Source organism: Carettochelys insculpta, chromosome 5 (assembly GCF_033958435.1).
Source record: "Carettochelys insculpta isolate YL-2023 chromosome 5, ASM3395843v1, whole genome shotgun sequence".
Classification (NCBI taxonomy): domain Eukaryota; kingdom Metazoa; phylum Chordata; order Testudines; family Carettochelyidae; genus Carettochelys; species Carettochelys insculpta.
Genome location: NC_134141.1, coordinates 105,058,549 through 105,082,577, shown reverse-complemented (window position 1 = coordinate 105,082,577; position 24,029 = coordinate 105,058,549). Strand labels below are relative to the sequence as shown.

The 24,029-nt window shown below is 43.2% G+C and overlaps 1 protein-coding gene across 5 annotated transcripts in view; it reads left to right on the top strand.

The window, feature by feature from the left end:
* SLC1A3 (solute carrier family 1 member 3) overlaps positions 1-24,029 on the top strand; it is an 84,476-nt gene that overhangs the window by 18,089 nt on the left and 42,358 nt on the right. For 3 of the 5 annotated variants that reach the window (XM_074994317.1, XM_074994314.1, XM_074994313.1), the window contains exon 2: positions 3,804-3,941. The exons of the other annotated variants lie outside the window; for them this stretch is intronic. In XM_074994317.1, coding sequence (XP_074850418.1) covers positions 3,804-3,941 — 138 coding nt within the window. The remainder of the gene's footprint in view (positions 1-3,803; positions 3,942-24,029) is intronic. 5 annotated transcript variants of the gene reach the window in all.

Sequence of the window (24,029 nt, the reverse complement as noted above, 5' to 3'; positions counted from 1 at the left end):
TCAGAAATTTCCTTTTGCCATGTCCACATACAACATAGTTAACATATATCAATTTTGGACTTCCTTTTGGCAGAAAGTTTAGTTGTAGTGCACTACATTGCTCTCCACCTTAGTGTGTATACCTTTTGGATAATTACAGACAATTGTTATGCTTCCTAACCATTACAGGAACAGATGCCGTTTCTAAGATATAAATAGGGGGAAAATGACACTGCAAATTTGTTACATCTTGTTGATGTGAAGGTGCCTAGAATTGAATGAAATATTCCAGGTTTAGCTTATCTGAGTCATGTTTCTCCCTGTCATATCTACATGAGCAATCTAAGAACATGTGTCTCTCTTTCCTACCATAGGTACTACAAGATCACATTTAACTTGCTACCCATTTTCATCCCTCTTTAATTGTCAGCCCTACTGATTTCTTCTTGCTACTAATAATTTGCATTTTGGACCATTTCATCAATTGTATTTAAACATGATGATTCTTATTTGAATATAATCAGTAAAGAAAAATACAGCAATAAAATATTCCCAAGGCTGGACGTAGAATTTTGTAAGCCCCATGTTCTTCCTGCAAATTTCCCCTCATTCCTCTCCTCTCACATATGTTTTAACCTTCTATGTCCTTTCTTCAGATTACTTCCTCTCATGCATCCCAAAGGTAATTTTGTCGCAGCATCAAGATCCCTGCAACTTCACATTCAAGTCAAGTTAAGGAAGGAGCGCCAGTCGTTGAGTGTTTTCTCACAGCTGATCAACAGAAATCACACCACCCTCAACACTTTTAGCTCTCTATACTTCTAGGCAGTTAGTAAAATGTCAGTCAATACATGAAAGACAGCAAAAGGGGCCTCTCACACAGGCTGGTGGTCTTCCAGGAATTCAGTTGCATCTGTGCATAATCAACAGACATCCTAAAAGCAATCTCTGAATATTCCTAATGTCAGTTCTTTTTGTTTACAAGAATAACTGTACAGTTTAACCAAGGGTCTAGTTTTACTGCAGTAGCATCATAAAATTTAAAATTCCACTCTATGACTTTAACAAAATTGATTTTTGCCCTGAAACTGTCTAAAAGCTTCTATTGCATAATGATTCTCCACTACAACACAGGAGGGCCGCACCATTTAAAAAGTTCGGCTTCTGATACCATAGAGTGCTTGCCCTTTACTTGTATAAAAAGGTAGAGGAAAAACCTGTGCAGCAGGTTATGGGAACATTTTATGGGAGACTTTGTTCTATTACAATGTTCAGACTGAATTCGAAACCTGAAACTCTTACTGAAAAGGGCCAGTTCCAGCATTCAGCTGCTTCAAGTCTGTTTCTGAGGGGAGGGCACTAGCAAATGCAGAGGGGTGTTAAACACTTTGCTTCACAGCAATACTAGACCAGGCACTGCTTCCTGATTTGATTTTCATAGATTACCTTATCACTATGCTTTACCTTTGTCTCATTGTTTAAGACTTTTAAAAGCTAGTGCTAAAACTTGAACTGAAACAAGTTAAGAAACTTTTCTATATGTTTTTAAGTTCAAATTCATTGTAACTTAAGAAAAAACCACTGTCAACATGTTCTATAGCAAGGAAATACAACATGGTATTTAAATATTAAAAAATCGCTATTAAAGTCATGTTAAATATTTATTTTTATAGATGTTAATGTCAGGTAGAATAATTATGATCATCCTGGCCTGACCTTAAAATTTATGAAATTTCACCTGCACTAGTACCATTATATCACCATAATTAATTCCAAAAGCACAACTGTGAAACAGGTGCTTTATGAGTCATTACACCAGCTTTACAAATGGGGAAATGGAAATCCAAAGAGGCTGAATGACTTTCCCACAACCGTAGATTATGTCTTTGGCAAAAAAGAGAAAAAAAAAAGACTAATGCTCAGTTTCTTATTCCTAGGACTCTGCTTAGCCCTGTAGACTACAGTGCCAGGATGTCAGTTAATGATTCTCTGCACCTCAGGAGTTGTGTTTCCTTCTACTATGTAATTCCAGACCACCATTGTTATACTGCATATAGCGGTTTACTGAAAAGTATACTAAGTAATAATAAAAAAAACTGGAGAAATTTTTCATCTCTCAAGTTTCAGGATGGAGCTGCAGTAATTTGCTTTGACATTCAGCTAATATTCATAGAACTATTCACTGAAGGAGGCACAAACTGAACTATGTGCAAAAAAATGCCCTTAGTGAACTAGAAAATGTGCCCCTTCTAACACAGTATCAGAACTGAATCCCGATATGCTCACAGACCCTCACTGATTTCAGTCAGGCACAAGAATAAATCCATCTGAAGATAATTGCAGGATCAGAGTCTACATATGAAACTGGTCTTTTCTACTTGCTTATTCAACATAACACTTTTAAAGTGTGGAAATGAACTGTCCACATATACTATACCAATGGATTCTTTATGCCCAAAAATTGTGTTTCCCACGCTAAGAAAAGGACCACTGATGATTCATGTTTCCCTGTACTGGGAGGGAGGACAGTCGAAAGGGAAGGATACATCACCACCTCACATTTCTCCTCTGCCTAGTGACTCACTTGCCCTGCACTCAGCCTGGGCACTTTGCTTTCCCCACACCATGTTACCTGCTGGGAGGAGCAGGGACTCTGTTCTCTCCCTCCTTCGCCCTCTTATCCCCTCAGTGTGTTTGGCCACTGCCCTGACAATAACTCAGGGAGCAGGACAGAGCCATTTCTGCCTGAGAAAACCTAGATGGGAAGAATCAAAGCCTTGAGCCCTCCCTTGGCCCTGCTGGCAGGGGCTGGCTCCAAACAAACCAGAGCCCCCACCATGCCATCGTGGTAGGCCCTGTCCCAGGCAGTTGAGCCCAGGCAGATATTTGGCCTCTGCTGCTGGTGCCTAGCCAGGGTCTCTCTGGCAGAAGTGGGACCCTCTTGCTCCCTGCCCATCTACTGGGGAATAGCGTCCAACCATGCCACGGAAGGGGGAGGCACAGGAAAAGGACAGGGCCCTTCTTCCCTGTCCCCAGCAGGCTAATTGGGTGGGTGGGGGGCACTTGATCTAACACATCCTCACCCACCCACCCATCACCGCTGATGAGAACAATCTCAAACATACTTCAGTAGAATGTAAGAATAGCTCCACTCAGAGCAAGTTGCCAACTCTGTAACATGCATTGCAATTTTGTACACTCACAGATTCCTTCTCTCCCCAGGCCATATGGCCTCATAGTCAGTGTATTGTCATTGGTTTGTGGGTTTTTTTAATTATTTGAAACTGTATTCTTAAATATTGTAAAGGCACCTGGGCTATTAACTGGACACCTAATGCCTGAAAACTCTTTTCTTCCCTAAATCCGATAAATAAAAAAATATATAAGTGCAAACAATGTACCACTTTCTGATACTCTTAGTCATGTTCAGAAGCAATTTCCATTGACCTCAATGGGACTATTCATGAAGTAAGGTGCATAAGGTGCATTCAATGTGTATAAGGATTAGGGTTGCCAACCCTCTGGGATTGTCCAGGAGCCTCCCAGAACTGGCATTGATCTCCTGGTGACTACTGAAAGTAATCCTGGAGATTTTAATAGGATAGTTTAAGAAAAGATAATACATCATGTTGGGGAAAAAAATCTGAAATAACTTCAGACAGAATTGGCATTCCTAGTAAGGATATGAGAATCTGGTCCATAATAAACACTCTGTATATTCTACTGAGACATCTAAATGGCAACTACTGCAGAAACATTTTTGTTTATATTATGTTACTAGTGCTTAACTTAAAAGAGTGAGTCATACTTTTTGTTTCCCTCAGGAATAATTCTTGGATTTTGTCTCCGACCATACCAAATGAGCTACCGGGAAGTCAAGTACTTTTCCTTTCCAGGAGAACTACTGATGAGAATGTTGCAGATGTTGGTCCTACCACTCATCGTATCCAGTTTAGTTACAGGTACAAAAGCCTAATCAACTGCTTAAAAATTTGCTTTACTCTCCATGAATTTGTTAAAGATAAAAGCCACTGAGTCATACGTCTGGAATCTAGATAGACATGGCATTGCAAAGCTATACAAAAGATTATACTAACCTGCAAAGAGACACAGCTGATGTTGCCATTTAACGTATAGTGTAACAAAAAAGTAGATCCACCCTCAAAAATCAGTCAAGTGATCCAAGAACTGGGGTTTTCAAATGCCAAAGTCATTGTAACTATGTGGGACAACATATTGTAGTTGATTGTACTCCTCCTCCTTGTCCTTACATCCTATGCAGTAACTGTTTTCCACAATGTCCCACTGCTGTTAAGGGTAAGAGAAACAGTCTGTGTTCCATTGTTGTTCCAAGGCTCATTGGAGATTTGACTGGCTTTGTGAGGAGCTTGGGTAGATACCTCTGCCATTCCTCTGTCATTGACTTGTCTACCTCCATTTTGTTCAGCAGCAGAATGGAGGTTAGGAAAAATATGTATCTGTTGCTCAGGAAATTTCATCCTCCATTCCATCACTTGTGGAACTTCTGCCTCAGTTCTGAGTTCCCTTTTCCACTCAATGGGCAGCTCTTCTAGACCTCAAGATGTCCTTTTTAATTTGTTCCAGATATTAGTCAAGCTAGTGATGTGGTTGAGAATAAGGGTGGGGAAATTGTAAAAATGTGATGTCCTTTCCTAGTGATTTTCTTACAATGGAGAAAGGGAGAAACTGGAATATAGAGAGGTTGAGTTTTCCAGAAAGTTACACCACAACTCCATGGCACAGGCAGGAATATAATCCAAAACATATGGCTCAGATCTAAGCACTAGGCCATACTAGTTTTATGGCTATACAATTCATACACAGTATCACAATCTTCTACTCCAGCGGATCTTAAACTCTTTACCATGAGGACCTATTTCTCTGGAAGCAAATGAGCACACATCCCACCTTCACATGTGCTAGAGAATGATGGGAACTTTTTATATGGGGCATAGGGGGAGCTGTGCCCCTCTTTGACCTTGCATAGCTCCTTGCCAGCCAGCTCTGTGGCATCTCTTCAGACCTGTGGGGCAGGCCTGGGGCTGGCTAGGGGTCAAATCTCCATAACGTCAGCCTCACCCCACTGTACCTAGCCTCAGAGGGAAGGTTGAAATAATGTTGTTCTCCCAGAATGTTTCTGAAATAATGCCCTTGGAGACAATAGTCATGTAGTTCTGCTATTTATGAAAACCTGAATTTGTACTGCAATAACCGTACTTATTTTGACAAACTTAACTGGGATAGAGAAGTTTGTTTCTATGCACATAGCTCACAGAGGTCTGGAAAGCCTGGCACAAAGTGAAACTAGAGACCGAGTTGTGCATCTCCCCTTGAGTCCCTTTCCTTCCAACCTGCCCTCCATCTTCCCACTTCCCTTCAAATTCTGTCCTTTTCACCTCCTTGTTTCCTCTTCCCCATGTCCTTCTCCTGGAAGGTGCCACACTAGTTGTGCATCAGTGTGGGAAGGCACTGAAAGCAGAAGAGGCAAGAATCTCCCAGTCCCCCAGTATTGAGACAACTGCCACCTCTAGGAGAAAAAAGCCCTGTTCATTACATCACTGCTGCATGTATGAGAGAACATTCAACACAAAGCGATCAGGACTAACCTGGTTATGACCCTGGCTATTTGGTAACTACAAGGCAAGTTCATGAGTAGTTTTTTTGGGAACTGATTTTCCACTGCTAAGGGCCTGCTTAACTCAGACTGTCAATAGATATTCTCTTATTTTGTGTGTGTGTGTGTGTGTGTGTGTGTGTGTGTGTGTGTGTGTATTTTGACATCATGCATCCTCTTCATAAATTTCCCTTTCCTCCTATGTTAAAGTGTCTGGGCACACTCATTGCCACCTGATAATGGTCCTTGTAATACCAATGTTACTATCCAATGACATGTAGATTTAAACAGCATGTCTAACCCTTGGCAATATTTCACTGACACATAATTTTATTTATTATATGTTAAAATAGACCTTAGAGATCCAAACCAAAACCTCATTGGGCTAGAAACAGCAGAAATACTAACGGACAGTCCTGCCCCAGCGAATCTACAATCTAAATAAATAAGACAGACAAAAGGTGAAGTGGTAAGAGAGATAAAGAGAAGTGAAATGACTGTCTGACATTACATAGCAAGTCAAAGGCAAAACTAAAAACAGAACCAAATCTCTGGACTCCCTGGCTGTGTCTACATGGGTGCAAATCTTCGAAATAGCTGTATGTCAAAGATTATTAATGAGGTGCTGAACTGAATATTCAATACCTCATTAGCATTAGGACACTTCTGGCTGTAGAGCTTTGAAAGCGCCGCTTTTGAAAGCACGCGGCTTGGCGCAGCTACATGGGGCACCTTTCCGAAAAGACCATCACATTTCGTAGTCCCCTTATTCCAATCAGTGATCTGGATAAGTGGATTTCAAAAGGTGCAGGGTCCTTTCGAAAAGGAGTCCGTGTAGCCACACCAAGCCGTGCGCTTTCAAAAGCAGCGCTTTCGAAGCGCCGCAGCCGGAAGCGTCCTAATGCTAATGAGGTGCTGAATATTCAATTCAGCACCTCATTAGTAATCTTTGAAATACAGCTATTTCGAAGATTTGTGCCCGTATAGACACAGCCCCTGTCCCGGTGTCCTCTCCGCAAGAGTAGACTGTTACTCTAAATGCTGTTGAATTCTGTGATCCCAAAGATAATAACAATACAGTGTAAAGGATTGGGCATGGAAAGGTTACCTCATATAAATAAAACACTACAATGCCTAATGTTTACTAAGTTTAAAAAATGAGAAGAGGAAAAACAGAAGCAACCAGGCAAACATAATGATAATCATCTTGAGTGCTTTTAGTGCACATTCCAAAACAAATCATCTGCATGAACATATGTGATGAGCAAACACATTAAATGCTTCCAAATGATTTGGCACTTAATGTCATATATATATATATATATATATACACACATGTTGTTATTATTATTATTGTTATTATTCAAGTCAATAAAGGAAACATACTTATGACACTCTTTACAGTGGACAGCAATTCATATATTAGTATGTGGCATAATTTTGGTTTTGCAGTTTATTGCTATAATTTTAAGGATTCTAGCTCTGTGCTCAGAACTAGAACTCAAATTGGATAGAGCTGCTGAGCTATTTTCTGCACTGGTACAAATAAACAAACTTCCATGGACACCAATGAAGTTATATCTATGAGAATTTGTCCTGGTCTATTTTATTACCAAGCCTGCTGCATCTGTCCAAATTAGTTTCTATTACCAATTCCATCCAAACACACATCATATTTATAAGTTTTGTTTTCATAACATTACCTTCAGCATCAAGTAATAGATGTGCTTATGGATGACACTTGTTCTTGTGACAGGTTACCATCAGCAGCACCCATTAGGTGTCATTAATCATTGATATTTCCTGAAAATGGCTGCAGACCCAACAGTTAAAAATAAAACACTTGCTGCTAGGGGATTGTGAGCATCCTGGAGAGCAATCACTGGGCCAGCAAGATATTTGGGAGAATATAAGTGAAAGAAACAGGATGCAAGGTGAAGTTCAGAAAAAGTTTCAGAGGGTGAACCAGGGTTGAGGTTGAGGGCTGCAGGGAAGCCTACCCTGCCAGTAAGCCTGCATTGTACAGTGTTACCATGTGTAAGAAAAGAACTCATTGGCTACGTCTACACGTGCACGCCACATCGAAATAGCTTATTTCGATGTAGAGACATCGAAATAGTCTATTTCGATGAATAATGTCTACACGTCCTCCAGGGCTGGCAACGTCGACGTTCAACTTCGACGTTGGGCAGCACCACATTGAAATAGGTGCTGCGAGGGAACGTCTACATGCCAAAGTAGCACACATCGAAATAAGGGTGCCAGGAACAGCTGCAGACAGGGTCACAGGGCGGACTCAACAGCAAGCCGCTCCCTTAAAGGGCCCCTCCCAGACACAGTTGCACTAAACAACACAAGATCCACAGAGCCGACAACTGGTTGCAGACCCTGTGCATGCAGCATGGATCCCCAGCTGCCACAGCAGCAGCCAGAAACCCTGGGCTAAGGGCTGCTGCACACGGTGACTATAGAGCCCCGCAGGGGCTGGAGAGAGAGCATCTCTCAACCCCTCAGCTGATGGCCGCCATGGTGGACCCCGCTATTTCAATGTTGCGGGACGCAGATCATCTACACGTGCCCTACTTCGACGTTCAACTTCAAAGTAGGGCGCTATTCCCATCCCCTCATGGGGTTAGCGACTTCGAAATCTCACCGCCTAGTATCGATTTCAACTTCGAAATAGCGCCCAACACGTGTAGCCGTGACGGGCGCTATTTCGAAGTTGGCGCCGCTACTTCGAAGTAGCGTGCACGTGTAGACGCAGCCATTATGTGTTTGTGACTGTGAAACTACCTGAACTAGCCAGGAAGTGTGCTTTACCCGGTAGTGACAGCAAGGGCATCATTATGAGAAGTCTAAAGCTGTGCACAGTAAAATGCTGCTTACTCTTCTTCCCCTTCCCTTCAGCATCAGGGAAGAAGAGGAAAGTACAGCGCCTGTGTGCATTCCTCTCACATCCAGCTTGTGAGAGTGGCAGAGGAGGCACAGGAATAAGCCATGCCAGCTGTGTATTTGTCCCTGACACTGAGGGGAAGAGCAAGCAACGTCTCGACATATATATCTATACCCCCTTCTGCACACACACCCTCCTGAAATGGCATCTTCAAGTGACAGCGATGCCCTGTGACAGTCTTCTAGTAAATTTTTATCATTATGACAGTCATAAGTATCCTTTCATAAGACATGGACATGAGCATTAGCAGAAAATGTAAAGACTAACTCCTAAATGATAATATTCCTGAGGCAGCAAAAATCTCTAGGATGTTCACCTTGTGGGGTTTTCTAGGAATCAGTCCCTCAAACAAGGAAGGCAGGGAATCTTCCCTCATTCCCCAGATCTTCATGAACTACACTGCATGAATTTGTACCCCCTTGATATATCTCTGATGGTTTTCTCTCCACCTAGAAACAAGTTTCCTTGAAGAAATCATGCTCTCATTTGCTAAGGGACCCTGTGTCTGCTTAGTATCAGCCACAACCATTAGTGCTGCTTTAAAGCAGATCTTTAGCTCCCTCCTTAGTTTTCATATACAATACCACAGATTGAACAGAGACTAGTACTTGCCCCAAAAGTCCTATCCTCCATGAATTTATCCAGTTCTTTTTTAAACGCTGTTAAAGTCCTGGTCTGCACAATATCCTCTGACAAGGAGGGTCACAGTGTGACAGTGCACTGCATGAAGAAATACTTCCTTTTGTTTGTTTTAAACCTGCTACCTATTCATTTCAATTGGTGACCCCTAGTTCTTATATTATGGGAACAAGTACAGTAAACCCTGGATTAATGGACCCCAATCTAAATAATGGATGATGCCTGCCAGCTCCCACCCCACCCCACCAATAAATGCTGGAGACTCACCAGAGCTGCTGCCAGGGCTGGAGGAGCTGCCAGAATGGCTGGGGCTGCCGGGGCTGGAGGGGCAACCACAGTGCTGAGGCCACCAAGGCCAGAGGAGCCAGTGGGGGGCTGTGGTGGGTCACAGGAGATCTCCTCCCCAAGCTCCATGTGCATGGAGCATGTTGGTGGCTGGATGCTGCCCCCTGCAATGGCGCTGAGCAGCAGCCATGATGTTGGAGGCTGCTGCCTACTGGCTGGCTGGGGGCAGCCATTCTCTACCTTCACCTGGGCAGTGCACAGCCAGGGGCTGGAGGAGCTGCAGCACTGAGAGCTGCAGGAGGTGGAAGGAGCCAGGCTGGCATTCAGCTCCCCTCCTGGTAGCTGGGAGAGGGAGATGGAGGTGTGAGGGGAAGAATGGGGCAGGAGGGAGGAAGGGAAGAGGCAGGGCAGAGGACAGGAGCGAGTGATGGGCTGGGAAAGTCAGTGCATCATCATACAGTACAACCATTCACATATAATGGACTTTTGGCATTAATGGAGATCTCTTCCCCACTATTAGTCCATTAAATTGAGGGTTTACTGTAAATAACTTTTCCTCATTTACTTTCTCCATATCTGTCATGATTTTATAGACCTCTATCACATCCTCCCTTAGTCTCCTGTTTTCTGAGCTGATAAGTCCTAGTTCTTTTTAATCTCTCTTCATATGGCACCTATTCCAAACCTCTAATAATTTTTGTTGCCGTTTTCTGAACCTTTTCCAATGTCAAGATGAGCAACCAGATCTGTATGCAGTATTCAAGCTGTGGGCATACCATGGATTTATACAGGAGCAGTAAGATATTCTCAGTATTATTCCTTTTTAAATGATTCATAACATTCTGTTTGCTTTTTTGACTGCTGCTGCACAGTGAGTGGATGTTTTCAGAGAACTATCCACAATGATTCCAAGATCTGTTTAGCATGACCCGTAGCTAACATAGTCTGCTTTTGTTTTTATGTTTCATTTCTTACTCACGTTCTTCCTCTGTGTTGAGCTATAGTTATTACAATTCCTCTGTGTTGTGGAATTTTTCTATCTGCTCATCTGTAAAACAGCAAACATATTACTGGTACTATAAAAATCAGGAATAAAAATAATAGAATGATGCAAGCCTTTTATGGCAAAGTTCACAATGAGTCATCAACTGACATATTGGCTATGTCTACACCAGCCAAAAACTTCGAAGTGGCCATACAAATGGCCATTTCGAAGTTTACTAATGAGCTCTGAAATACATATTCAGCGCCCCAGTAGCATGCGGGCAGCCACGGCACTTCAAAATTGATGCGGCTCATCCCGACGGGGCTCCTTTTCGAAAGGACCCTGGCTACTTCAAAGTCCCCTTACTGGGAGTCCTTTCAAAAAGGAGCCTCGTTGGGACGAGCCGCGCGGCGGCGAGCCGCATCAATTTCGAAGTGCCACGGCCGCCCGCATGCTAATGAGGTGCTGAATATGTATTTCAGCGCTTCATTATTAAACTTCGAAATGGCCATTTGTATGGCCATTTCAAAGTTTTTGTCTAGTGTAGACACGGCCGTCATGTGACAAAGGGGGACCCTTGGAGGCCAGGGGCATGGGTGAGAATGGGTAGAGCCGGGGGCAGGGAAGCCCAGCCCCACGCAACCAAGACAACCTACCCTTACACAGACCCACTGCCAGAAGGGTGGCACTGCAGAGGGGGTGCCCAGAGGCTCCAGGAGGAGGCCATGGGAGGGGGGCCTGGAAGAGGGTCCAGAAGGGAGCGCAGGGAAGGGATCCAAGGAGCCGGTCCAAGGAGAGGGAAAGGACACCCCTGTTCACACCCACAAATGTGCTTGCTCTCTGTTCCCTGCAGGTCATGAGAGCGATCAACCGGGTGCTTCTCCGGAGGCTCATGTGTGTCAGAGAATTTGACACGGCCATCATGGGGTTCACTGACCTCTACTTCCCCCATTATTTTGGAGCAAGTAATGGCACGCTCATCGCCATCTGAGCTCCAGACCACAGCCTTGGCTGCTATATGAATAGGAAGGGTTACCGTTCCATTGTGCTCCAGGTGCTGGTGGACTGTTACGGACATTTATGTGGGCTGGCCAGGCAAGGCAAATGATGCATGTGTGTTCTGGAACTCAGGCCTGTACCAAAGGATGGAGGTCAGGATGTACATCACCCAGGGGGAGTGCATCTTTGGGGACATGGCCATGCCCTTCTGAATGGTGGGTGACCCAGCCTACCCTCTGCAGCCCTGGCTTATGCAGCTATACACAGGCCATGGCACACCAGCCAGGAGCTCTTCAATGGCTGTCTCACATGGGCATGCTACCTCATTGAATAGGTCGTTGGCCGCTTAAAGACGAGATTTAGGTGCCTCCTAATGTGCCTTACGATGGGATGGAGAACATCCACCAGGTCATGGGGGGCCTGCTGTGCCCTCCACAACCTCACTGAAGCCAGGGAGGAGACCTTCCTCCACGGCTGAATGGCTGAGGCCAGCCCCAGATACGAGCAGCCCATCGTGGTCCCTGACTGCCAGGTCCACTGCAATGGGCTCCACATCCAGGAAGCCCTCTGGAAGGCTTTTGCCTGCAGGCCACAGTGACCATTCCCCCAGGAAATCCACCCCCTCACACACAGGCCCCTCCCACTCATCAACCCCTCACCACACCCCAACAATAATGGGCAACATTCAAACTAATGAACTTTACTGAAAAATAGGAACTGTAGAAAAATGAAAACCATGCATTTAACTATATATATTGGTGACCGGGGGTAACTACATGCATTGGGGGCAGGCTTGGGATGGGGAGGAATGTCCACCTGGAGGGAAGGCTGGTGGTGGAGCTGGGGGGCATTATTCTTGTGGAGAGAGCTGTGATCCCCAGCAGCTGCAGGAGCCCTGTCCACCCCAGGTGTGGGGTCCCTGTTGGGGCTGGTATGGGGTTAGGGGCATAGGGAGGTATGGGTCGGGGGTGGGAGCTGCAGTCTCAGCCTTGGTGAAGAGGCAGTAGTCTTGGCCTTGGTGGAGGGGGCATGGGGAGCTGCCTCAGCAGGGCCCACCCTGGGTATAATCCAGGCCATGAGGCCCTGTAGGGTCGCAGGGGAGAGGTTGGGTGGCAGCTGGGCAGTAAGGGTCTCAGGGGCATCTGGGAGAACAGCTGGGGGGCAGCTGTGGGGGCAGGAGGCTGGAGCAGCAGCTTGGAGAGGACCCTGCACACAGCATGCCCTGCAAGCTCTGCTCATGTGTTCTGATGCCAGGCCATGTCAGCCTTATCCAGTGCCAGCCACAACTCCACCAGGGTGTTCTGGTGGCAGAGGGTAGCCATGTAAATGGTGGCCTCATCCTCCCACCCCCGGCGATGTTCCCTCCATCTGCGGGCCCATCCAGACAGCAGTGGTGGGGATGGTCTGACCCTCTTGGTCCTCACTCATGGATTTGGCAGCCCAGCAACCTGGACAGATGGCACAGATGTAAGGGATGGAAAGGGAGAGTGAGTCAGTCCCACAGCCCAGCTGTGGTTGCCATGCCCTCCGCCCCCCATGAGCTGCTGCCCCTGCCCTTGGGCTGAGGGACACGGATGTCCTGGGTATGTCCCTGTAGCAGTGGCATGTGTACCTTGCACAGTGGCCCATGCCACACGTGGCCTCTGCAACGCCTTGGAGACGGTTTTGGCCATTGCACGCCCCCCTGCAACTGCCCGGGGAATAGGCTAGCAGGCAAAGGAGGTCATCCAGGCTCGGGGGGGGGGCTCGCTTGGATGGTGCGTGAGCTGGGCACAGCCTGGCCTTTCCCAGACCCCCCAACACACACGTGCAGCTCACAGTGCTGTCCACAAGTCCGGGTAATGAGTGTCACCTGCAGATGTGCCCCTGTGCTGGGGGTGCACTCCTGGATGGGACATCTGGGGTTGGGCCATTGCCTGTGTACCCAGACTGCCTTGCGCCATGGCCGGGGTGGGTGTCCCCCCACCCTGGGGTATGCGATATGCCACGCACTTATCAGAGAGTCCCTCAAAGAGGTTGGGGGATGCCTGGCTCGAGGTGTCATAGCTGGAGGAGGCCTGGGTCCAGCACGCTGGCCTGGCTGGAGGGTCTGGGCTGGTCTCCTTCTGGACCAGGTTCCCACTCCAGTGTGGCCGGGCTCTCCAGGACTGCTATGTATAGCAGTGTGTGGGGTGGGGAGCTGTCATCTCTGGCAAGGAGCCTGTGTAGCTCCCTGTAGCATGGGCGGATAGCCAATTCCTGCCCTGACTCCCTTGTGCTGTCCAAGACCTGGACATAGCCCTGATGTAATTCTTTAACTTTGCACCAGACCCAGTCAGCAGTCTGGGCAGGGTGGCCTTGGGTAGCCAAGCCAGTGGCCAGTTGGGCATAGGTGTGCTCTTTCTGCTGGTGGCCTGGAGGACCTCCTCATCTTGCCAAAGAACCAGGAGGTCCTTGAGCTCTGGCTCAGTCCAGGAGGGAGCCCTTTGCTTCTTGCCCTGGGCAGGCTCTAGGACCCCTCCGAAGGGTCCCTGGAAGACCTGAGGGTCACGGGGTTGCTGGCTGCTAGCCATGGCCTCAATCCAGCTGTGATGGGTGGGTGTGAGGGTGTGGATGTCAGCAGCTGGTGTGCTTGCTGCCTCCACACTCTCAGCTTCCTGCCACAGGGTTTCTGGGTCCCTGCTGCTTTAAGAACAGCAAGAGGCAGAGACCATAGGGCCCTGATGATGCTGGCAGGGGTGTCTCTGTACTCCAGCTAGCCAGCACCGTGGAGGAGTCGTTTTTTAAAAGAAAGGCCCACGGAATATCTACACATGCATTTTTTTAAAAGATTCTTTTGGAAGAAGGAACTCTTCCTGATCTGGGAGTGGAAGAGGGAATCTGGAAAAAGAGCTGCATTCTTTCAAATTGCTTTCGAAAGAGCAAATTTTGCATGTAGACACTCCACCTGTTCTCTCAGAAAAGGGCCAGATTTTCCAAAAGAAGCTGCGAATGGAGATAGATATGGACTACATCTTTAGAACTGTTGAAGTGCTATGAATCATCTGGTGATCCAGATATTGTTGCTGTGAAAGGAACAAGATAGGAAGAAACAACAGGGAATACGAATTTCACACATTCCAGCCAGAAATCCTGAATTCTTCCTCGTTGACTTCACACAGCACAACCATCAATGCTACCCCATTCTCCTACCACCCCAAACCAAGTCACTAGTCACTTGCTTCAGGTTGCAAAGGTTCCCCTGAATAAGCTGATTACAAAGCAGATACTCCATAACTGAAGGCAACTCAGATGATGTAATCTGCTTCATCAGAGCATAGCCCAGTTCACAAGAAATAATGAAACACTACTGAGCAAATCAAATCAAGAATGGTGGTGGGCTATGACGGTATTTCATCAGAGTTCCTGAAACACTTTGGCACCAACACCCATCAATGGTTATCCAGATTCCTGATGTAGGTTATTAATGAGGTTAGCCCTTAAGCATTGATTGTGTGCAACTCCTCCAACTGGGGAGGCAGTGGATTTCCAGATCATTGCCCCACTCATGCTTGGCCTCAGAATGGCCTGTTATTTTTAAAGTCATTGATTGGCTTATCCTCCATCTTATATCTCCAGAGGAGGGGACAACTGCCAGTGTTGATCAAGCTGGCTTCTAGAAGGGTTGAAGAGTATGCAATCAAGTCCTAGCCATCACTACATATATACAAAATGGGCTTCAATGGAATATGAACCCAGGAGCTTTTTTCTTGGACCTGAGAGCACCCTATGAAACAGTTTGGCATACTAGTCTTCTGGTAAAAATATCAAAATCTTTTCCAGACTAGATGGTGGATGCTGCTGAACTTCTACTTCATGACAGCATTTTCATGTCCATATGGGTCATACACACCAAGTACATGGAGAAAAAAATCCAACACCTTACCCCAGGACTCCATATTTGTGCCCATCTCTTCAGCTTGTACACAAAAGACCTGCTCTTGACTCAGTCATGAAATTTTATCTGCGCAGATCACATTAGTGCAATATCCACTGGTGCACTTTCACCAAATTGGAAAACATCTTGTGTACTGACCTGACCAAGAGGGTACCATACTGTAGTGATCAGCGCCTCCAACCACATGCGATGAAGACAGTTTCAGGCATCTTCCACCACCAGAACACAAGTGCTAAATAGAAAAGTACTAAAATACAAGGCCAAACCAGTCTACTTTGGTGTCTTACTGGACTGCTGTTTGACTTTCCACTACCATCTAAGAAAGACTCTTGTCAAAATCAGGACCAGGAATAATCTAATCAGCGAATCAGCCAGTTCAATATGGGGCTGCAGTCATACAGATATTTCACACATTAGTTCTAGCACTGTACTGTTCCTCATTTGAATAATGTGCCACTGTGTGACATCATTCACCTCACACTAAATTGGTATATTTCAGATGCAACTTGATCATGTATGCCATCAAAGGCACCCTATGAATCACTCCTATCCCATGGCTAAGCAACAAAGTCCCTCCACATAATTTTTTGCAGACAGCCTACAGAAAGACAGGTAGAAAAGCTTTGTGCCATTCCATGTCTCTCACTGTGAATGGACATTTTCAGTCACCCCAGAGCACAATTTACATTGAAGTGTCTATTTTGGTCTCAACTGCCAAACCAGAATTTGTCAGCAGCAACTCCACAGCATTATGAATGGACAGACCTTTCAAATATTTCAAATGCTAAAGACCTTTCAAATGTTTTCTTGTCACAGATCTAACCAGGTGACTGCCAGAACTTGACCTGCCACAGTACCTTTACTGAACAGCTTCCCAACTGGCCAAGGTAACCTCTATGCACAAGGTCTGTGCAACAACCCACTTTGTCAATGTGGCATCCATCAGTCAATGGTTCATGTTATTGAGGATTGTCAGCTGACCAGATTTCATGATAACCTTAAGCCCCTTCATTCTCCTGATAAAAGTGCTATTGGGTCATTTGGCAAGCACTACAAACACAAAGAGAAAAAGAATGCCAGTTTTGCACCCTCATTACCCCCATTTACTTCAGTAGGGTTATTTTTCAGCTAATCAGTTATGACTGAATGCAGGAACAGGTTCAGTATATTTCTAATTCTCCTTGAGATCAAGCACACTAATGAAGCCCAAACAAATGTGGATTTGCAAGAGCTGCATGTAGTACATCAAAAAGCCATGCACACGAGCCTCCTAGGAGAACCATTTGTTAAAGAAACACTAAAAGAGTTGTCATACAAAACACTAATTATCAGGAAAAAATTTTCAAATTTTTTGGACACTTGAATTCAACAACAGTAAATAATATTTCACAGGTCTGTTCTCACTCAACAAAGTGTCTGATACTACTATAGTACCTATTTTGTAATTATTTTATTTTATGATCTATCCCAGGCCATGATCCTGAAAACACATACAGGCATGTTACCATGAAGCATGTGAGCAAATGTCTTCAGATTCAAGACCCTAGCTTATAGTAATTCCACAGACAATTCTGATCACAATTAACAAGCACTTAAATTTCTGCAGTGAGAAATAGTAGTTATTTATCCAACATAACCACTTTTTGCTGATGGTAATTTAAAAAAAAAGGCTGTGACACTATCAGTTTGTGCACCAATACTTATCTTTCTCATACTGAAACATCACAATTGATAAAAGTACAATTCAACAGTTACATTATTAAGGTCATTTCACCAGTCCACTCCAAGTGTATATACAAATACTTTGATAGTATCAGGGATTCTCCAATGAAAAGAGATTCTTTTCAGAGCTAGAGAAAAGTAGGATTTGGTCAAAAGTTCACTTAATGAATGGGCATTTTATTATCAAAATATTCTTATTCCAGTAGCCTACTTATTTAAAATTCACAACTGCTGTGAATTTAACCCTTAAATCACTTGAAACAACTAATTTGGGGAACTCTCAACTGATTAAATGCAGGCCATATCAACCTCTCTGCATGGTTCAAGAAATGAAAAGAAGATAGATTTGAGAAAAGAATCAAACCCCCAAAATCAGGATAGGATGTTTAAATATTGATTTTTAATGCATAAATGTTCAACATCTTGAGATATGAAGAGTCTTCCTATCTGCTCTGCATAATTTCAGAAACTAATAATGTTCTAAAATTATCTTCACTTTCATCTATTTCCCTCAAAAATAAGCAAGATTTTTTTTTTTGGACTGGGAACCTCAGACTGCCAAGAACTTCTGACCCTTTATGCTAACCAAAACTGGGTCATGCACACATGACAACTGTGTAATCTATGAGCTGTGTAAGCTAAAGCGTACTCTTCCGTCCTATGTAAGATCACCAGGATCTGGAAAGCGGTTGAAAAATAGTACTGAAAGCTACTGAAGGCTACGGTCATGTATTCTGGAGGAAATCTCATTTCTTTCTTTAGCGTCCCTCAGTCATGTACACAAAGATAAAGCAAAAAATGTAGGTCTTTGATCATGTGAGGTTTTGGCTTAGTGCCCTAAGTGACCTAAGGATCAAGGATCAGGGAAAAATATAAACAAAAGCCCATTCAGAGAAATGTCAGGTGTGCAATTTTGTAATGAGTTCTGCTAAAAGTATAAGCAACATTAGTGATTTACAAAATAACTAAAATGTAATGATCTAGTTGCAGCTAAAGCAACGAACACATTACTATTAATGTGGCACATTGTTAGACTATCCATTCTTAACCACAGAAATGAGAAACAATTTTCTTCTTGATCCTTATCAATTGAAAATACAGTGGGGTTGTATTCATCATTTACTTCTGAGGACTGACAGAGGGGAAGGGGCAAAAAGTCAGGTGCAGAACATCTTGGTTATTTCTTACTAAGAAATCCACTCAGGGGTATGAACTAGTATTTTCTTATCCAAATGTCATTGGTAATAAGCTTTAAAGTACGTAAGTCTACACTGCAGTACATTTTTTCTTCAAATTTCATACCATGTTATTGAGGACTGAGGCAGCTTTACAGCCTTCTGAGTAGTTGACAGAAAAGACCCACTTCCTTGCATGTGAATTCAGAAGACTGTAAAGCTACAGAGTAAAAATCCAGAGTGGATTGCCTAAGGCAGTCAGGCACTAACATTTTACTATTTTTCTAGCAACTCCTCCAGCAGATTAGGTACGGGAGCTATTGGTTCTTCCTCATCTCTGGATTTTACCAGTGATGTTGAGAAGGGGGTCTTGATGCATGAGGCACTCAGGGCCTCCAAGTCATCTGTGCAGACTTGCACAGTGGAGAGATACTCCAGTTTTGCCTCAAACTTTGAAATACTCCAAGAGGCTGCAATCCCTTGTTCTAAACTCGTACTCACAAGGGTAGAGTTGAGCATCAGAGCTGCCTCCAATAGTGGGAAAGATCATCGCATCTCACTGGACAGCCACCATCCATCACAAAAGTGGGAAGCCCCAGACAATAGGAGTGTTGTCCCACCACAGTCTGCCTACTTCAATGAGTGCTTGAAGCTTAGAGTTCTATAACTTGACAAATGGACCAGCACACCAGACAAATCCAGCAAAGGAAAGGTAGCATCCTTAATCATAGGGTGCTGGAATGTTTGTATCATGACAGCTGGATTATCTGAGTATCTTCAACATATCAACAATGCATGTAAAACGGCTGTGATCAATGGTTACCTCAAATAATTAAATGTGGTTATCACATTCATCCAAGAAACATGGTTAGGATCAAGCTGCTCTCTCAGGGAAAAGACTACACGTTTTTCTGATAAGGGAAAAGAGATGAAGAAACACAAGAGCATGGAGTGGGATTCACCATAAGAACTCACTTCAGGGGATGACTGAGTCACCTGCAAATGGATCACAGAGAATTTTGGTATTACTTTTGCTCACAGTTGAGGGTAACTTGTGCATGTGTATGCCCCAACACTCTCCTAATCTTCTGACATCAAGTACCCAAGCAGTTGGTGGCCAATTGAACGCGACCATCAGCAAGATTCTGAATTATGAATATGCTAGTAAACATCAATACAAGAGTGGAAGCTGATCATGAAGCATGGCCCAATTCTCTTGGTGTCTTGGAACTGCTAAGATGAATGGAAACAGTCAGAGACTGCTAGAATTTTGTTCCCACTCTGACCTCTGCGTAACAACAGATCATCCTTCCAGACAATACTGCAACATGAACTGTCATGGAGAAACATCCCATATCTGGCCACTGGCACCAACTGGATCTTATTATCACAAGGCATACCAATCCTAGCAACATCCTCTTTACCCACAGCTAACAAAATGCTGATTGTGACAGACACACTCTCTGGTGTGCAGCAAGGTTAAACTTTAAACAAAGAAAATATACAGATCTAAAGCAAAAGAATATCTTCATATTAACACGAGTAACGTAGTAGATCAAGAAAAGTCAGCCATATAAGAATATACTAGAAAAAGCTCTTGATTCCAGTGATTATGCCACAAGTGCTTAGCAGAAATGTTAACAACTAAAAAATGCAAGTTACAATGCAGCACTGTCAATCTTTGGGAAGAAGAAAAGCAAGGCTAATGATTGATTTGACACATATTCCAGTGAGATGACACCAGTCATAGAGGCCAAACACGCAGCCCAAACAAACGACAAGAGTTATGAAAAAAATCTTACTACCACTGACAGCAGAAGACCCATGGCACAACAAACCATTTGATGTTGTGCAAATGATAATAGGGTACACTTCTGCAAAACCATCCAGCTAGCAGCCAATACAGGCAACATCAGAAACATGTATGATTGGTTTCAGAAAGCCTGGGGTCAACTTCAAAGGGGACAGCCCCATTGAAATCAATAAGATGTCAAACAATCAACAACCACACCAAGCAGATGGGATAACTGGGCAGAGCACTACTCTGAGCTGTGCTCTCATGAAAATATACAGCCATCAACACCATTGAAATTCTGCCTGTTATGAACCAACTTGATGAACCAAATTGTTGAGGGGCTTAGTCTTGCTATACGTGAACTACCCCAGGGAAAGGCCCCTGGACTGAAACTGTGTCAGAGGTCATAAAATGCAAAAAACCTACCCTCTTGCAACACCTTCACAAGTTGCTCTATCTGTTCTGGAAAGAAGGTGAAGTGGGGAAAAAAAAAGATGCCAATATCATTATCTCCATAAAAACAAGGGTGACCAGTATGATTTTAAGAACTTTGTGGCATTTCCCTTCTTAGCATCACAGGAAAAGCCTTGACCTGAGTTGTCCTGAAAAGACTTTAAGTTCTTGCAGACAGAATCTATCCTGAATCACAGTTTGACTTCAGAGCCAAAATATCTAATTGTCTACATGATCTTGCTCAGATATCTACAAGAGAAATACGGAGAAAAAAAAAACCCTTGACATCACCTTCATTTATCTCACAAAAGCATTTTGACCTAGGGAGTAGAAATGTACTCTTTGCATTTCTGGAAAAGATTGTGTATCCCCCTAAGTTCACAACCTAATACAGCTGTTAGTCTCTAAGGTACCACAGGACTGCTTATTGTTTTGGAAGTTACACACTAACATGGCTACCCCTCTGAGAAAGATTCATAGTTCATAAATCTCAAGACCCTACTGTACAATTATGCCATTAAAATCTTCTTATCACATTGGATTTTTGAGTGGCAGTTACTAGAATCCAAGATTCAAGTCTGTTGGACTTAATAAAGACATTTTCACAAAAGAGCACGGGTTAGGAAATCACTAACCAATGATTAAACACACCCTTTGGGGGAAAATGCATTTGGAGAATATATTTACAATTCCTAGCAGAATTCTTGTTTCAGATCATCTTAATATGGTTAAATTACAGAAGAAAGGTGACATCTCAGAGCTTTATTAATTGCATTAAGAATTAAACTCTGGAAGTAAATATCTTAAGGTCAATTTGCAGTTATGGTTGCACCAGTTATAAACCAATATATATTAAATAATTTCAGTAGATTTATCCTTGATTTACAGCTGGGTAGGAGATATCACAATCTGGCCCTAAACAGAAGACTGAGAATGGCTTAACTTCTGGTTGGCTTGTTTACATTTTGAATGCTGAAGTTGTCCTTTGTGTAACTCAGAACCAATTTCATGATGGACATTAATTAGCTTAAAAGGGAAAAATGGCTCTGCATTTGATAATGGGGTATAGAACCTTCCCTCCATACTAGTTCAAATCCTAATTAAGTCACTTGTGACTGAGATATTACCAGTCTATGATGGTTCTGTGAATTATGTAAATTGAGTGGTAGTGGTGTCAGTCCAGCTCCCAGTGGACAAGCACCTTCACTAAAGAAACTATCATTACAACTGAAAGATTAAGCAAAGAGGCCTAGGATTGACTCTACAAATAGACTGCAGTACTGTCTCATCCTCAAAGTCACTCAGGTCAGAGCTCAGGCAAATTAAGACAATGTATAGGAAATTTTTTGTGCCTATACTCCATATAAATTTTTTTCTATAGAAAGAGAATCTCAATTTCCTTTCAATCAACACCTTTCTGAGAAACAATAAATTAATTTCATTTTAAACTGAATTAGGTAATGTATGCTAATATATGTATCACAAAATAAAGATTTAAAAGAAAATAGATATACATAGTAGGTACTGTTTATTTAGGAATATGTTGCAGCTCACAACTGTACTCAAAACATGTCACATTTTAATGGAGTGGGCCATTCTGTTAATGACTTAAGAGTTTGCGTCTTATTGAAGAAGAATTTTCAGTGTGCTTCAGAAAGAGAAGCTGCTGAACTCTCTTTCATATTCAAATTCGACACATTAACACGTGGTTTGAACCGGGATACAAATTTTCTGGGACATTATAACGGCTGTTTGGCATACTTGGCTTAATCTAATTCTTGGCTTCCTCCCCTCCCCCGCCCCTCTGCTCTCTGATTTGCTCACCTTGATAATTTTTTTCTGATTTGTCAACTTTGATTACTGTTTTTGGTTCTCTGTGCCTTAAATATTGAGTCTGTTCTGGTTTGGCTATGGTCTGAAGAAGTGGGTCTTTCTCATGAAAGCTCACCTAATAAATTATTTTGTTAGTCTTTAAAGTGCTACTTGACTGCTTTTTTGTTTTGATAGTTTACAGACTAGCATGGCTCCCTCTCTGTTACTATAAGTCACATTCTGTGATTTCATCACAAGTTTACAATCAGGTAATATGCACACTATCTATTCATAGAACGGCATGCCTTATATGCACAGCATATATTGTTTTAGAGTAAGTGTTTAATTTTCCCAGCAAAACAGTTTTTCTTCCAGCTTTCAGGTTCAGCAGTTGAAACCCAAATTCAATGGGAATACATACAAGCTGAAAATTATGCTCATATATATGTCTTTGAAGAATCAGGGCTTTTATTTGCCAGAATCCAGATCGAAGTCTTAATAGATTAAATCCAATACTGTGACCTACATTTACAAGCCAAAGAAACCTGTAGAATACAGGTGAAACATGCTTAATACAGCTGGGAAAACAAGTTGCCTACATCTCTATGAACAGTAGCATTGTGCCAGAATATTTTGGCAATAATGTACTGAATAAGTGGAAGTTTCCTTTATTTAGTTTTCAGACTTTAGATGTTTGTTGCATTACTGATACATTTATTTCTGTCTTATAACGACAACTCTGTAAATTTCAAATTATGTTATTGTGCTTTGTCTTGCTTCTTACTACTATGAACTTCTAATTAAACTGAAGTTATTTACCATGTTAATCATGCTTATTTAACATTAGTAGAGTCAACCAGTCATCAACTAGCAAGCCTTTTTGTAAAACAAATATCTCTCTGGTTGATTTTTTTGCCATTGTGCTAATGAATGGGAAGCTTTAAACCTAACAGAAAAAAAATCACATTTCTAGGAGAACATAATAGTTTTGCCCTGAACATAAAAGGGTTTCTTTTTAGAACTACACTGTGCAGGTAGCAGCAGTGTTTTGTTACCTACAAAAATTTTGAGCAGCTATTTTCTATGCTCCTGGGTTTCTGATTCTTGGCACTGGGACAGTCAGTCCTTTGTATTCTGCTATTACAATGAAGTAACCAAAGAAAAAAAGAGTCTTGGTCTGAGATTGTCAGCTGTTACTAATCATTGCTTCATGGCTTGCTGTGAATCCCCACTTGCTTCTCCCTCCTGCTCTGCTTAGCACACATAAAGAAGATAAATTACTCCCTAGTTTCCCTTCAAAAACCATATTGTTTGGCACATTCCAATACTGTGAGCAAAGAATGGAATAATGTGAAGAGTTAAATGGGTATCTAAACAACCCCACAGCAGGACCCTGCTCTAGCAGATGTGGGTTTCAGGAAATGTACTTTGGCATTCGGTTACCTGAAAGTTTTCTGTTGCCTTGCAGCACTTCAAAGTAAGTCATTTGTGGTCTGCAGAACACTACAATACATTTCTCCAACAGCTGCATTGTCATTTCCTGCAGTAAGAGGGTGAATTACAAACAATAGCATGCAACATTTGAGAGCACTTATTATACAGTACACTTTTCACTTAACTGTGAAGTACAGTAATCTAGTTTTAGATTACTTAGTGATACTTGTCATTGCCCTGGAGAGGT